General features: G+C 50.4%; 1 protein-coding gene across 1 annotated transcript; it reads left to right on the top strand.

The window, feature by feature from the left end:
* Positions 1 to 4,526: 4,526 nt before the first annotated feature.
* Positions 4,527 to 8,548, top strand: ARL4C (ADP ribosylation factor like GTPase 4C). Its single transcript, XM_007184757.2, has one exon. The coding sequence runs from the start codon at positions 5,082 to 5,084 to the stop codon at positions 5,658 to 5,660; it is 579 nt and encodes a 192-aa protein (XP_007184819.1). The 5' UTR covers positions 4,527 to 5,081; the 3' UTR covers positions 5,661 to 8,548.
* Positions 8,549 to 15,130: the final 6,582 nt, after the last annotated feature.

Here is a 15,130-nt window from a genome sequence, read left to right as displayed (position 1 = left end):
ATTTTTGGCTGTATTGGGTCTTCGTTTCTGTGCAAGGGCTTTCTCTAGTTGTGGCGAGTGGGGGCCACTCTTCATCGCGGTGCGCAGGCCTCTCACTGTCGCGGCCTCTCTTGTTGCGGAGCACAAGCTCCAGACGCGCAGGCTCAGTAGTTGTGGCTCACGGGCCTAGTTGCTCCGCGGCATGTGGGATCTTCCCAGACCAGGGCTCGAACCCGTGTCCCCTGCATTGGCAGGCGGATTCTCAACCACTGCACCACCAGGGAAGCCCAAGAGTGGATCCTTTTTATTTCCAGGCTTCAGACCCCTTGAATGAAGCAAAAGACCGCAGGCATCACAGATTCGTACTTATCTCCACCAAAATCTACTGCCCTGCCCACAAAACTCCCCTGGGAACCAGTGTCTTTTCATCCCTTCCCTGTGTCCCCTGAGGTGGGCACTCCTCCAGAGATGACACTTTCTGTGTCCGGCCCTCCCTAGGACTCTGGGAGTGTGGGTGGGGAGCTTCGTTAAGGAAACACTCCCACCAAAGAACTTCCATCCCGGACCACCTGGCTTCCGCAGTTTCAAGCCTTGTTCTTTCTCTGCCTAATTGGCCTCCTTTATTCTCGACTTCTGGTCCCCTCTCCCATTATGGCTGCCTGCCCTCTGAATTAGATGCAAAAATTGATTTCTTCCAATCTCTTATCTCAGCTGGGTTTCCTGCATGCTGATTTCCTCTCTCTTCCATTAATTTGTGATTCTTTGAACAGCTTTCCTGGTAACATCCCTCCATACTCTGCCAGGCTCCTGGTCCCCTCTCCTGGCAAATAACCCCTCCTAGTCTGCACTGGAAACAAGAACCAAGCCTGCATCTGAGCATTGACGCCCCAGGCTCTAAGCCCCAAAGAGAAGCACTTTCTCAATTTAACAAGCGGGGCTCTAAAAGATCTAGTCCCATAGCTCCAGATAGAGAACCCGGTTAGGGAGTCTCTTATCCATTCATTCATTCAATAGGTATGGATGGAACTTTTACTAGGCACTAGGCAAATTTGCCCCTGTGGAGGCTTTCATCTCGTATACAAGAAGCCCAGTAGAGGGCACTCCTGTATTATCATAGCTAAGCACAGGGGGCAGCGGACCTGAACCCAAGGATCCCAACAGAAAAGGCCGATAATCACACACACTCCGTGCCTGTGGACACACACACACCTGTGTTCTGGTATTTATCCTTATCCACACTCAACCTTGCATCTTACGTCATCAACCTTCCTAAAGCAAAGATAATAACGATGGAATATATTGCTCTCTTTGCTGGATCCACTCAAAAGTTATTTTAATTGGTGGCACACTTGATTTCTAAGCCCTTCAAGGAAAAAAAAAAGAGAATATTTTAGAATATAATTTCAAAATCACTGCCAAGTGACAGCATTCTGTTTACTTGAACTGAGTTCTTTTCTGGGTGTAGAGTCATCTCGATGCAGAAGAGAAGGGAAAGGAAATAACGCTGTTGCTGGACGTGAAATTCATCTCGGGCAAGACACAGGTACATGTTATTCTTTGAGAAATGTCTTATTCTGATTAATTAAAACGAAGAAAAGTAGCACACTGCAGCCAGTATTTTCCACTCCATGGAATACTTGCCGATGGGGCGACCATTGAGACTCAAACGACTGTGTCCATTGTAAAACTGTTTTTTGTTGTTGTTTTTGTTTTTGTTCTTTTTGCAGGTATCACAGGTAACCTTTATAGGGCACTTACTGTGTGCCAGGCACCACGCCAAACACTTGACGTGTATTATTTCATTTCATCTTCACAACCTCCACCTGTGTTAGATACATTTTAGAGATGGGGAGCTCGAGAAATGGTAACCTAGGTATTGCCACGTGGCCAGAACGTGGTGGGAAATGTATAGCCCCCATCCAATCGGTCCACACAGCCCAGGCCGTTAGCGGTGACACTTATGTTCATGGCTCGAAGTGGGCCTTGCATTTCTGACGTCTTGGTAAACATTACTTTCCTTTTCATAATTCCGGGGGTTCTCGATTGAAAGTCATATTGGAAGGAAAGGTGACTCAGCTAAATGACATTTTTACGTGTTAGAAGTTAAATTATCCACTGTAAATTCAACTTGTCACCTGGTGAGTGAAATTAGACCGTAGCACGGTTGCTATTCGATTATGGTGAGTTGCTGTTTAATGGCCCTGTTCTGGAAGGCTCCATTAATGTCTATTAGTCTGCTTTCAGGTTACTAATCTAAGGCCCATCTCGGGCTGGCACTCAGCCTAGGTCCTGTCTGTAGCACAGAAGAAGGAGAGAAGAAACAGTCTCACGAGCAGGTGGCCATCTATGGGAAGGCCTTGAAGAGAGCCAGAAGAATCACTCCAAAAACACAAAATCCTGTCTTCCCAGGGTTCCCAATAACTGAAATGAAATCATTCTAAATTACACCGACATCTGTTATTTTTGCTTACCCACCCCCATTAGCCCTTTAGGGAACAGATGCCTGATTCTTCTTTGGGAACCACCCCTCCCCAGTTTTAGCCCCTGGGCCCCATCCATCAGTGTGTTCCATCCTTCTGGACAGTAGTACTTGATGCAGGGCTGGGCCGGACAGGCCAGAGGGATGTGTCCTTCAGGCTTTTGTCCCAGTTATTGGGAAAGAGATGCACCTTTTTCTTTCTAGGATCTACACCAAGGATGTGAGCCCAGGGCTGCCAGTAGGAAAACAGAAGAGAGATGGAGAACGACCTGGTCTAAAGACTTCTTTTGAGCTCCATGGCTTCTAGACATGCCTGAACAGAATCGTAATCATGAACTTTTCCATTACGTCAGTGAATATATTTCCATTTTTATCCAACTCAATTTGAGTTGAATTTCTTTCACAACTAATTCAGGTTGCTTACAACTTCATTCCCCATTAAATTAAAACAGTGTGTGGGTGAGGTGTGGAGTGAGAGAGAGCACGCAGGCCCTCAGCCCTTGGCACTGGGCTTCGAGAAGGCAGTCTGTATGTAGGTTCCGCCTTGGCGAAGTCAAGCGCCCAGGGCCTTGGTCTCCTCATCTGGCAGGTTGGACAGAATGATCCACAAGGCCTTTTCCAGCCCTGGACCCGGTCTGGGAAACTGCTGCCACCACGGGAGTTCCAAAGGAGGGATGGCTGGTCCTGCCATCTTACATGTGGTCTTCTCACATGGTTCGATACCAACAGAATTGCCTATTTTATCATAGCTTGTGAAACGAAGGTGGTAAAGGAAAGTATTTCTATAACATTTTGGGTTTTACTCATAAATGGTTATCGTTTTCATTTCCAGCCCCCTAGACCCCATTCTCATCTTTCTGCCTCATACGCTGGAGTCGGCAAGAAACCACCATCCGTTCTGCCTCCGCCGCTACTCCTCCAGAGCAGCTCTGCCCCAGATCTGTGTGCGTCTGAAATGCACGCTCAGTTTCCTTGGCACCTGGAGAGGATGGGCCTTGGTTGTGTGTTTACAAGCCAGAATAAGAGCACTGAACTGGAGTGAGGGGAGATGGAAACCGGACACTGGGCATTGGTGTTTCTTACCTACGGTGCCACGGACTCCAAGCTCCTGACACGTTTTGTTTCAGGCCCAGGTGCGTCTACAGGGCCTAGCGCAGGAGGAGTGGTTTACCTGTGGGCAGGTGATTCTCAGGTCTCAAAGGAGGGTGGTAGAGGGTGCTCTCCCGAGATGCTAACACATGACCTGGCATGTCAGCAGAGTCGGTGGAAACACAAGTAAGGCAGCCAAAGGGGCTGTCTGGGACTGGTGAGTCGTCGGAGCTATCTGGGGCAGACAGGGTCTCCTTAAGCCGAGGTTTGGATGTGTGCATCGCTGCCGCCAGGCAGGAAAAGCTAGGCCTCCGGGGCACCCTGGGCACAGGCCTGCACCCCAAGGGCGGCGGTGGCCCGGTGGAGCCCCTTGGAGCTCTGGCAGGGAAGCGAGCCAGGGCATCGCGAAGGGCCAGGGTCCGGGGCACCGCAGAGGGCGCGAGAGTGGAAACGCGCCCGGGCTGGCTCACTAAGGACAGCTCTCTCCTTTCCCCTTTCTTGGGGGTCGGGGAACCTGACCCACCGCCCTCTCGCTCCAGCGGGGCACTCTCACCCCCGCCCCGGACGCTCCCCAGCCCCTCGGGCAGAGCTGCCCCGGGCCGCCTTGCCCTGGACTCCGAGCCGCGCCAAAGCCCACGGAGCCTGGACCCCCGGACCCGCTCCCCGAGGCCGGCTGCACCGCCCATGGCTGCAGTCCCGCCGGCCGGCCGCTGGCCTGGGATCGGGGGGCGGGGAGTTCCGGGAGCCGGGAGCTATTTTTACAAGATGCGTCAGTGGGCCGAAGAGGAAGAGCCTGCTCCGGGGCCCATTGTCTGGGCGCTGCGCGGGAGGGGACGCCGGCGGCGATTTCGAAAGCTCCGAAGAGCGCGAAAGCCGCCGGCCGCGAGGGGAGGTCCACGCCCCACCCGGGGCCGCGGGAGGGGCGGGGCCATTGGGGCGGGGCGGGGCGGGGCCCGCGAGGGGCGGAGCCGGGCGCCCTCCCGCCGCTGCAGGCTGGCGGCGGCGGCGGCAGCGAGGCGACGGCGGGGACAGGCAGGCGGCCGCGCCGGCAGCAACAGCCGGGGAAGCCCACGCCCCGCCTGCGCCTCCGAGGCGCGCCCCGGGAGCGGGAGCGGCACCGCGGCGGCACCGCCCAGGCAGAGGCGAGCGCCTGGCACCCGGAGCCCCGAGCCGGCAGCCGCGGAGAGCCCGGGCAGCGGCGGGAGCGCGGGGGCGCGGCCCGAAGAAGCCGCAGAGCGAGCCGGGGCCGGGGGAGGGCGCCGGGCGCGAGCATCCCGCGCCGCGGCAGCGGAGGCGGCTTCACGGGAGACAAAAGCCCGCCGAGAGACGCGATGCCCGGCCGGCGCGGGCCCGGGGGCCGCGGCGTCTGAGCGCGCCGAGCCGTGCGCCCCGGGGACGCCGAGGCTCGGCCGGTGCCCGCGGCGGAGGGCGGCAGGCGGGGCCCAGGTGCTCCCGGCCGCGTCGGGCCCGTAACTGCTCGGGGGGCGGCGCCCTCCCGCCGCAGCCGCAGTGGCCGGCGCCGCAGCGAGGAGCCATGGGCAACATCTCTTCCAACATCTCGGCCTTCCAGTCCCTGCACATCGTCATGCTGGGCTTGGACTCGGCCGGCAAGACCACGGTGCTGTACCGGCTCAAGTTCAACGAGTTCGTGAACACGGTGCCCACCATCGGCTTCAACACGGAGAAGATCAAGCTGAGCAACGGCACGGCCAAGGGTATCAGCTGCCACTTCTGGGACGTGGGCGGCCAGGAGAAGCTGCGGCCGCTGTGGAAGTCCTACAGCCGCTGCACGGACGGCATCATCTACGTGGTGGACTCGGTGGACGTGGACCGGCTGGAGGAGGCCAAGACGGAGCTGCACAAGGTGACCAAGTTCGCCGAGAACCAGGGCACGCCGCTGCTGGTCATCGCCAACAAGCAGGACCTGCCCAAGTCGCTGCCCGTGGCCGAGATCGAGAAGCAGCTGGCGCTGCACGAGCTCATCCCGGCCACCACCTACCACGTCCAGCCGGCGTGCGCCATCATCGGCGAGGGCCTCACCGAGGGCATGGACAAGCTCTATGAGATGATCCTGAAACGCAGGAAGTCTCTCAAGCAGAAGAAGAAGCGGTAATGCGCGCGGCAGCGTTCCGAGCCGGTGGGGGGCGAGCGAGCGAGTCAGGAATGAATGAATGAAAGGCTGGATGGCTGAGCGAGAACCCGCGCCCGCGAACAAAGACAGCGAACCAAAGCGATGCTTCTAATTTTTAAAGCGGAAGGCAGGACTAGTGACTCGACCTGGGTATGTAGGCAGACTTGCCAACCTGAGCTCGACCTGCCCCCACCCCTAGCTCAGGGGACCTTTTATCTGAACGCCAGAGCTGCTAAAGGGTTGGGGGCCCCCACTGGGGAGTGGACGTGCAGGTCCCGCCGTATGCCCTCCTGGCCCAGGTTGGAAGGCTCAGATGTCAGAGACAAAAGCGATTTCTTCCTACTCCAGCAGGGCCAGAAGTTCAGGTTTCCCCGCCCTCACTGGGGATCGCACCTGTGAATTTCCTGAGGTATGCGGTTCCCAGAACCCCGGGAGTACCCGTCTGGGGGCATGGTGGCAGTGGGAGGTGCTGGGGGGGACAGCCTCTCCTTGGGCTGTGAAAGCTGGACAATTTTATGTCACAGGGCAGGCCCCTGTGAAAATTCATCTGTCCTGCTCTGGGCCCAAACGAGGTGCTGGTTTGGGCCATCAGAGGACTGCCTGGAACAGGACGGCAGCCGGAAGGCACGGGGCGCTGCGCTGGCCTCGTCTGGGGAATGCCCGCGAAGAATGCCCCTTTCCTGGTGCTTTGTGGTAGCTTCAGAAGACCAGTTTTGTTGAGAACTGCTTTTCAGCCTGGAATCAGACATCTTCCAGATGGTTTGGACTCTGTCCATGTGTAGGTCATTATCACACAGAGAGACCAATAAAAAAAAAATTAGAAAAAACAAAACAAAAACAAAAAACTGTTGGAGGTGGTGGCCAATGATGCATTTTCTGTTTGCAGACTAGTTAAAGGTGTTTAAAGGGTAAGGCTCTTGACATCAATGCTGGATGCGGTGTGTGTGTAGATGCTGGGACCTCCCTCTGCACTGTGTAATCGGCATACATTTCTAGACCCATATGTGTGGAATCTTAAATTCTCGTAGCCTACTGTTTGGCTTGTGTGAGCACACCAGCTGCAGATGTGTGCTGAATGACAGGCGGGTTTTGGCAAGGGATGTCTCTTGTAATCCTAACCGCTTGATGATGGGTTATGGTTTTCAGACATGTTTGTTTTTTTCGTTTTTAAATCTGCTACGAATGAATACTCACCTTAGAAATACTCAATTTAGGAAAAAAAGACCTTTTAGATCCCTTTACACTGCAAGTGGCGACATGTTCAGATTTCTAATTGGTTCATTGTGGCCTATCTGGTTTCAGTATTTTCATTACAAATATCTCGCTAGAGTATTTGATGTCATGCACCAACAAATAAAAGCCCACCTTGTTGCAAAAGCCGACCTCATTGCATGGATTTAAAGGTGAGGGAAAAGCACAAGGAGGTCCTTCCTAATTCCTTCTTGTGGAAACTGGTTGCAGAGCAAATGCAGACACAGTGAGTGCTTGAGATAAAAGAAAGCCTGTGACGTAATGGTCACCTATCCTCAGGCTCCTCACAGTTTACTTGAAAGAGGCTTTGGAAATAAAGTGAAAGAAGAAGAAATACCTATTTTTAATAATGTAATTTAAAAAATCCTTTATAATCAGGACTGAGTCTTGGTTTGCAGAAGCTGTCATTTACCCTGAAACACAGTATCAAACAGGAAACTTAACGCTTCCTGTGTGATTTTGATTTCCTCTTTGAATCCGTGGTTACAGGTGGAATTACGTTTTTTTTCCCCACTATGATAAATTTCTGTGCGAAGGAGGCCTTTAGAAATTGGGTATGATCATGTGTGTGAGCATGTGAGATAGTCAAATTATAAATCCATGCCTATTTTCCACTGCACTCGGAAAGTTAATTTAAGAACCAGAGGTAGAAGTCCCAGCTTCCTGCTTGAAACCCAATTCTCCTATGAAATATTTTAAAAGAAGAAACCTAGCAGTCCATCTTCCTTTTCTCTTTTGTCCGTGTATTTGGTACCCCTCCAATGCTGGTCTTTTTGTAGAAACTCAATAGAGAAAATATAGCTGAGCAGTGTTGAAAAGCCTGCAAGATTTCAGTTTACATATCAACAGCATAGTCACTGATTTCTAAATGGGCTGGTCCCATCATCTGAAGATTCTGTATAGAATTATTAAAAAATCCATCTTTCTTTATTTTCTTCACATGCAACAATTTCTTAAGCACTTTGACATTTTGGTAGTTCCACACTATTGAGAGAATAATATATTTATTTTGTGACATTGCAGATGCCAAATACTGTAACCTTCTCGTGCTGACAATACTTTGGTTCAAGATCACTGTTCAGATCCTCTCATGCTTTACCAATGATGCGAAATGACTTTGTTTTTTGCATTATCAGTACTTAAGGGTGCAGTCAACTGTTAGTAATTGTGCAGTAGAGCTCTGTGGTGTAGCAACCAATAGTTGAGTCTCAGTTGATTTCTGTAGTGTTTGCCCAAATGATAGCCCACTTCGTCTCTGACCAAATGGAGGAAACACAGGCTAAATCACCTCGGAGCGGTCACCCGGAGGGTCCCCTCCAACGTAGCCGTCTGATTTATTATGCTTCCTGCTCTTTGGAAAATGAATGGGCTTCACATAGAGGAAGTTGGCCTCCCCACACGAGCTTTTGAAATGTTTTCTCATAGACACAGGGAGGCCAGTTTTGTTTCCAAACGATTCTCCTCACGAAATCTCTGTCATGGTGTTGGGACTATGTCTCCTGGTTTGTTTCCGTTTCTACTGCTGTAATTCTCTGTCCTGATCATCCCTTTGGGTTCCCGTTCCCTTTTATATGCATATATGATCCTGTGAACAGAAATAAATTATTTATACAATCAAACGTTTGGGGAAATTATCTGTGGATGGTTTTTCAAGTTGCCTCTTATTTGTTTCTCGGCCTGAGTGGAGGGATGGATCACAAGAAGGTCTCTGCTGTCTAACGGGGTCCAGGGCTGGATGAATCATCTCTGCTTTTTTGGTTTAAGTGTCTAGCCCTGCCCTGCATGGAAGATTTAGAGGCTCGGATGCAGGAGTCTGTGTGCCTGTCCCCCTTATGATACCTGTCAGTGGTCCTCACAAATCCTTGAGGAAAATGGCCTCAATGCCCAGCTGGCACCAAGCCTCTCAGTTATTAAAAAAGGTCGTGATTGTTAATCACTTCAAATATATGATCTGATTATGTCAAATTGGAAACATCTGTGTGGTACTGTAACAGCAGAGTAATCACCACGCTGCTCAGCATCTTCGCTGCTCTCTTGGTATCCGGGCTGAGTCCATCACTCTTGAACCCATCAGAAAGACTCCAAGACCTGAGTCCTCTTAAATAGGAGGTGTGGTGAGACTGTCCTGCTCTGTACATACCAGCGGGAAAAGGTCCACTTTCTAAAGAAAAAGTGATTGGGCCAGAATCGGTAGACCCTCCGACTGGTTCAAAGTGTAACTCATGGAGGCCCTCAGCAGACATTAAGCAACGAAACTCATTGCTTGGCTGGGTCTTCACTTTGGAGTCAAAAAGCCAGTTTCAAATTCTGACTCATGCTCAGGGCCCCATGAGTTTGCTGAAGTGCCTCAGCCTCTGGACCTCAATTTCCCCATCTGTAAAATGGGCTCATAATGGTTGTTGGGAGGATGAAACACAGTAGTGCACTGTGAAGTGCTTGTAAAGCACCTGAGCAAGGCTTGACTTTATTGTTCACTTTGCAACAGAAGCTAAAGTTTAGGAGCCAAATTACATCAAAAGGGCACAGATGCCATTTCTAAATACCAAAACATAAAAACTGCTTATAGGAGTAGAAATATTAGAAATCAAAAGAAGCAAAAATTGGAACCCTCTTTTTTTTTTTTGGTGCAACCTTAATTTAACCTTAATTTAAGGAAGAAATCCCCGAGGAGCCAGGTAATACTTGGTACTTAGCTGATATTGTTCATCTTATGTTTTCCAGGAAAGTAAGTACAAATGCACTGACGCCTAACAACTGAGAAGTCTAAATTTAGTCCTAAGCAGCTGCCTTATTTTCCCCAATTTGAACCTCCCCCCCAAAGTTTTGGTTCTTCATTTGTAAGTGTTTGCGATAGGTGTCTCGAGTTACTGTTTTTGTGCCTTTACATTTGTCTCCAGGGCCTGTGCTCTTGGAACAATTCTGTACCAACATCATAGGCTATTTTGATGTCACATTTGTATGGTAGTAAGGAAGGACAAATTGGGTGCAAAAAGCAGAAGATAAAAGGCCTGAAATGATCTCAAAAAAGTAAGAACACCCCAGAACTTGATCCCCTTTGATTTCCCAGCTCTCAGCCTGTCCACCTAACCTCTCCCCTTTCCTCCTCTGCGGCCATGTGCACATCTGATGCCCACAATTTGGCCTTGGCCTGCCAGGAGACAAACTGAAGGCATTTCTGTTCTCTCCTCAAATTTGTGTCTTATCTGGAAAACGGCCTTCTCCTTCTGGTTCTCCTGGCTCAGTTGAAAACCTTTTTTAAAATAGAATTTGCACAAGACAATGGAGCACTTTATACATCTGTTTTGCATGGTTTCTGAACCTCAGAGTGGGGCAACTTCAGTTTCTAAGAGGAAACTGCAAACTGAGGGTATCTGAGAAACTGGCATGTGGCTTCTTCCCCAAGATTAGAAGTGAGAATGAAAGAGCTGTGTGGTTTAACCCCACCTAAGTTTTCAGAACATGCCATGGGTGTTTCTTTGAATGATCTGAACTTCTATGCTGAGGTACTCTCATTGTGTGACAGCACGGCATGAAAAATAACCAAAACAAGTCATTTTTTAACCCATCTATAGCATGGGTTTGAGAAGACAAGCATCTCTTTTGCATTTATTAATTAAAATTGCTCTCACATAGTAACGTTAAGGACAGCTCTTTCTATTCCCGTTAGTCCTGTGTAATCATGGTAATAGCCACTGCTAATCTTTATTGAGCACTTCATGTGGGCTGGGCACCATCCCCACGCTCAGTGTTTTATCTGCTTGATCTTTTTTCCTCCCAAGAGCCCCAAGAGATCAATTCATGCATCAAATAAATAAATAATCAACGATATCTGCACTTGTAGATGAAGAAACTGAGGTGAACGAAGATTAGACACCCTCCTCCGAGGTCACAGGCTGTTTAGGGTGGAGCCCAGATTGAAGCCCATGGGTCCCTGAGACCCCGAGGCTGAGCCTTTGGAGGCTCCCCGGCCTGCTGTGTGTGGAGTAGGAGAAAGCTGGGACTCTGCATCCGGGGAGAAGAGGGTGGAGGCTGGCGTCACCTGCCTGCACCCTCCTGACAGGGGGACCACCACTTCCCGCCCACTCCCCAGAGCTCACACTGACAGGCCTGGCCCCAATGCCGGCTCCTTGCCTTCCCTTCTTAGAGAACACAGCCCAGTGTCTAGAAAAACACTATCCCTCTTATACCAGTTTCCATCCTTGAAGAATTTTCTTTCTGGTATTTCTTTCAAGAAACTGTGTTGGGGGCAATGACTCCCTGCCTTATATTTATATACCGCAGGGGACGGACCCTGGGGGTGGCGGGTATCAGAGTTCCCACATTGGGATCTGAGTCAGCTAACCTCTCAGCCTAGATCCCCACCCACCCCTGCCGCCTATACCCTGTGAGGCTGAGGATGCCTGCCCCGCCCGTCCCTCAGGGTGATTCTAAAGATAACATGAGGTAATAGAAAGCACTGTCCAACCTGCAAGGCGAGTTGAAACACTTGTAAACGCTGTGTGTTCCACTTGGACAGGGCGCCCTTCTCTCTGCGCCGCTGCCCTGGCTCCCGGGGGTGTTCTGCTCGTGCCATTCTGGACAAGCCCAGTATCATGGACTCCCTCTTCGTTACCACTGATAAGAGAACTCCACCTCACAGAGTCAACCAAAGGAGAGTTCAAGAAGGAAAACATCTCTCCCTGGGAGATTCAGGGCATAGAGCCTTTAGTGGAAGTTTTCATCAAGTGACTGTGGGGGACCAGAAGCCTCCTTACATCTGCTGTTGGCAGAATTCTCATCATTCTACTGGCTACTCCTGATTATATTCATTTCCTGAAATGCTAACTCCCTGTGCAATTACTTTCAATGCCCATGTCTCATAAAAGCTAAAATAATTTCAATGTATAATTGAAAAGTCATCATGGTAAGTCATGACAATTGCAACAGCTTATTTCATAAGCATATGTGTGGATCCAGAGATGAAATGTTGCATTGCTGTATAATTTGAAGTGCACTGTGTTGCCATATTCATCATGTAAAAAATGCTGTTAAAACAATATCCACCAACAGTTGTGACCTCCATTGTACTGAGGACACTCTACTCTTGGGTACCAGGGAGATTTATTACATGGCTCTCGTCCTCAGAAGCCTGATATTCTAGCTGGTGAATCAGGGCTAAACTATCAATTGAGGTGTTTGACTCCGACGTGAAACCAAAGTCATTGCTCCAGCCATGGTCACATTTTTCATGCCACACGAGCCTTGGAGTAAAACCAGAAATAAGAGCCTGTTACTCTGTGTCCTGATTCACATAATTTGAAGACCTCCGTTTTTCCATCAGTCTCCTTCTCCAGCTGTTTCTGAGATTCCCTGGGGGTGGTCACTGTGCTGATGACCGCTGCTTCCTCCATTTCCTCCTTTCCTGCCCCGACCTCTTGCCTGTTTCATAGACCTTCTGGCCGTGAGGATCAACATGGCAGCCAGAACCGCTGGTCCCCAACACAGCTGACCCTACTTGTGTCGCCCCATTCTCAGTGTCCAACAGACATTTCAGTGCATGCTTCCTTAGGGAGGGTCTACTCACATGTGTAAGGCACTCAGATGTCTGAGAGCCTGGGGACTGTCTGAGTGGCCGGCCCAGGCCCGTCCTAGAATCCTCCTTCTTGTCTGACACGGACTGCTTCCTTGAGCCTCTCTTGGGTGTCTCAGCCCTCTAGTCTCCTGCATGGGGTTCTTCCCAGGAGACACCTCAACTGACTAGAAATCCTGGGACAAATGTGAATCCTAGTGTGGACCCCCAGGACCCTAAAGGCAGATGTGTGATCTGTCTTGGATTCAGGTTTCTCCCATAAAATTGGAATTTCCTGCAGAGGTATTGATAATGACCGCTTCTTCCTGAAATTCACTCTAAGTCTTACTTCTGCTCTTCCGGCATCTGTTGGAGTAGTCGGGATGATGAGATCAGAGGTTGAAGAGTTTGCTTTAAGGTAAAGGCTTCTGAAGCCAACACTGTGGGTAACCCACGCACACCCATGCCTTTTTTTTTTTTTTTTTACTTTATGTATTTTTGGCTGCTTTGGGTCTTTGTTGCTGCATGTGGGCTTTCTCTAGTTGCGGTGAGCGGGGGCTACTCTTCGTTGCGGTGCGCCGGCTTCTCAGTGCGGTGGCTTCTCTTGTTGTGGAGAACAGGCTCTAGGCTCATGGGCTTCAATAGTTGTGGTGCACGGGCTTAGTTGCTCCGCGGCATGTGGGATCTTCCTGGACCAGGGATCGAACCCATGTCCCCTGCATCGGCAGGCAGATTCTTAACCACTGCACCAGCAGGGAAGTCCCCATGCCTCTGTCTTCTTTCTTGCTGGCAGACCTCAATTTTGCTTGGGAGACATCCTCTGCCTCATGGCTATGTGCTCAGGGAAAGCGACCCTGTACCCGGTTTAAGGGGAGATGGGTCTGAACCATGAATTTAATTCATTCTTCTGACCAGTGACTGGCTTAGGAAAGTCATGTGACATGATTCTGACCAATGAGTCTAGAGGAAAAATCTTTTTGGAGAGGATTAAATGGATGGGCTTTAGGAATTTTTCCTTAGGTTTTAAATCTAGACACAGGGACCATGTAGCTCTCCTTTGCTTCCTCTGAATTTCAGTGAATAAAGATGTGATGCCTGGAGTGGCTGCAGCCATCTTGACACCACGAGGAGAGCCAGCCCACACACTGAAGATGGCAGAAGGGAAATATGCAAAGAACCTGAGTCTTAGATGATGTCACTGAACTGCTGAAATAACCAACCCTGGGCCTGTCCAACCTCAGGACTTCTGGTTATGTAAACAAACAAATCACCCGTTACTTGAGATTTCAACTACCTGCAGCTACAAATCCTCAACTGATAAGATCCATCAGACACCATAACCAGCCCTTGATGGTACAAAATATCTAGGGCACTCCACAAGAGCTGCTGTGTTACAGAAACTGCTCCACTACCTCTGTGCCAACAGATCACAAGCGTATTGAAAACTGCCTGGATTGGCCCTGGCTGGGGGAATGGAAGGATGGCCAGCTCCGCTCAGCTCCTGGTTTAATAAATACCACCATGGAGCCAAGGACATTCCAGCCAGGAGAGTGCAGCACACCTTGAATGTAATTCAGAGTAAGCAGCTGAGAATGCCATGAAATGTTAAGCCCTTTACCAGCATTCATTCAAAAGAAATGATTAGCATAATATTAATTGCTACCATTCATGGGATGTTTGTTTTATGCTAGACAATGAATTAAGCACTCTACAGAGTCATTTCCTTTAATTCTCCATGAAAGACCATGAGGTAGGTCTGTTCATCCTGCCTGCACTGCTGCCTGCCTTCAGTAGACAGACAGACAGACAAGTGGATAGATAGACAACCACAATAACAGTTAGTGACCACTTATAGAGGGCCAAGCCCTGAACTAAATACAGTAGGCCGATGTCCTATTTGCATTTCACAATAAATACAATGAGATAGGGACTATTTTTGTCATCACCCTCGTTTCACAGATGCGGAAACTGGCTGGAGATGCTGGGTGTATGGCCAGGGTCACAGCCACGCAGCAGAATGAGACTTGAATCTGGGCAGGCTGACTTCAGAACCTGTGTGCCTACCCCAAGGCAGCCCTGCAGAGCCCGGAGCCGGGGCTCCGCACATGGTAGATGTTCCAGAATATCTGTGAATCAACGAGCTCATAATTGGTGGAGTGTCCCCACCGTGGCAGCTCGGAAGGACAGCACGAGGGCTCCCCAAACCAGCGCCTCTCAAATATATGTACACATCACTTACCTGGGGGCCTGTTACATCACAGAAAATGCACAGATCTGCCCCATGAAGTGAATATCGCCTGGGCTCTGCCAGCACGTGGTACGGGTAGGGGCACAGCCATACTGGCTGGTTGCTAGTGTGGCCCCAGGTATTCGTGAGACTTACGTGCAGCCTGGAGTACAATCTGTTGCATTTCCAGGACACCCCTCAGTAGCCATGACCTTCCTGGCATCCAAGAGGATCCGTATAATTCCCAGAATGCTAAGATAGTTGACCAGCCCATGGATACCCGCGTGGCAGCAGGTGACGCGACGTCACAGGAGCAGCTGACAGCTCGTGCCTGCTCCCTTCTGCACGACCCCTCCTGCTTCCTGCCATCCCCACCGGGGCAGAGCCTCCGTGCCCCATGCATGCTCCTGTGCTTGGATTGAGGGG

This window comes from Balaenoptera acutorostrata, chromosome 8 (genome assembly GCF_949987535.1).
Source record: "Balaenoptera acutorostrata chromosome 8, mBalAcu1.1, whole genome shotgun sequence".
NCBI classification, from domain to species: Eukaryota; Metazoa; Chordata; class Mammalia; order Artiodactyla; family Balaenopteridae; genus Balaenoptera; species Balaenoptera acutorostrata.
Note: the sequence above shows the minus strand (reverse complement) of the source record. Positions and strands in the feature narration are given on the sequence as shown.

Excerpts from the sequence above, each read along its gene's own strand:
- ARL4C (XM_007184757.2), top strand. The coding sequence starts at position 5,082 with ATGGGCAACATCTCTTCCAACATCTCGGCCTTCCAGTCCCTGCACATC.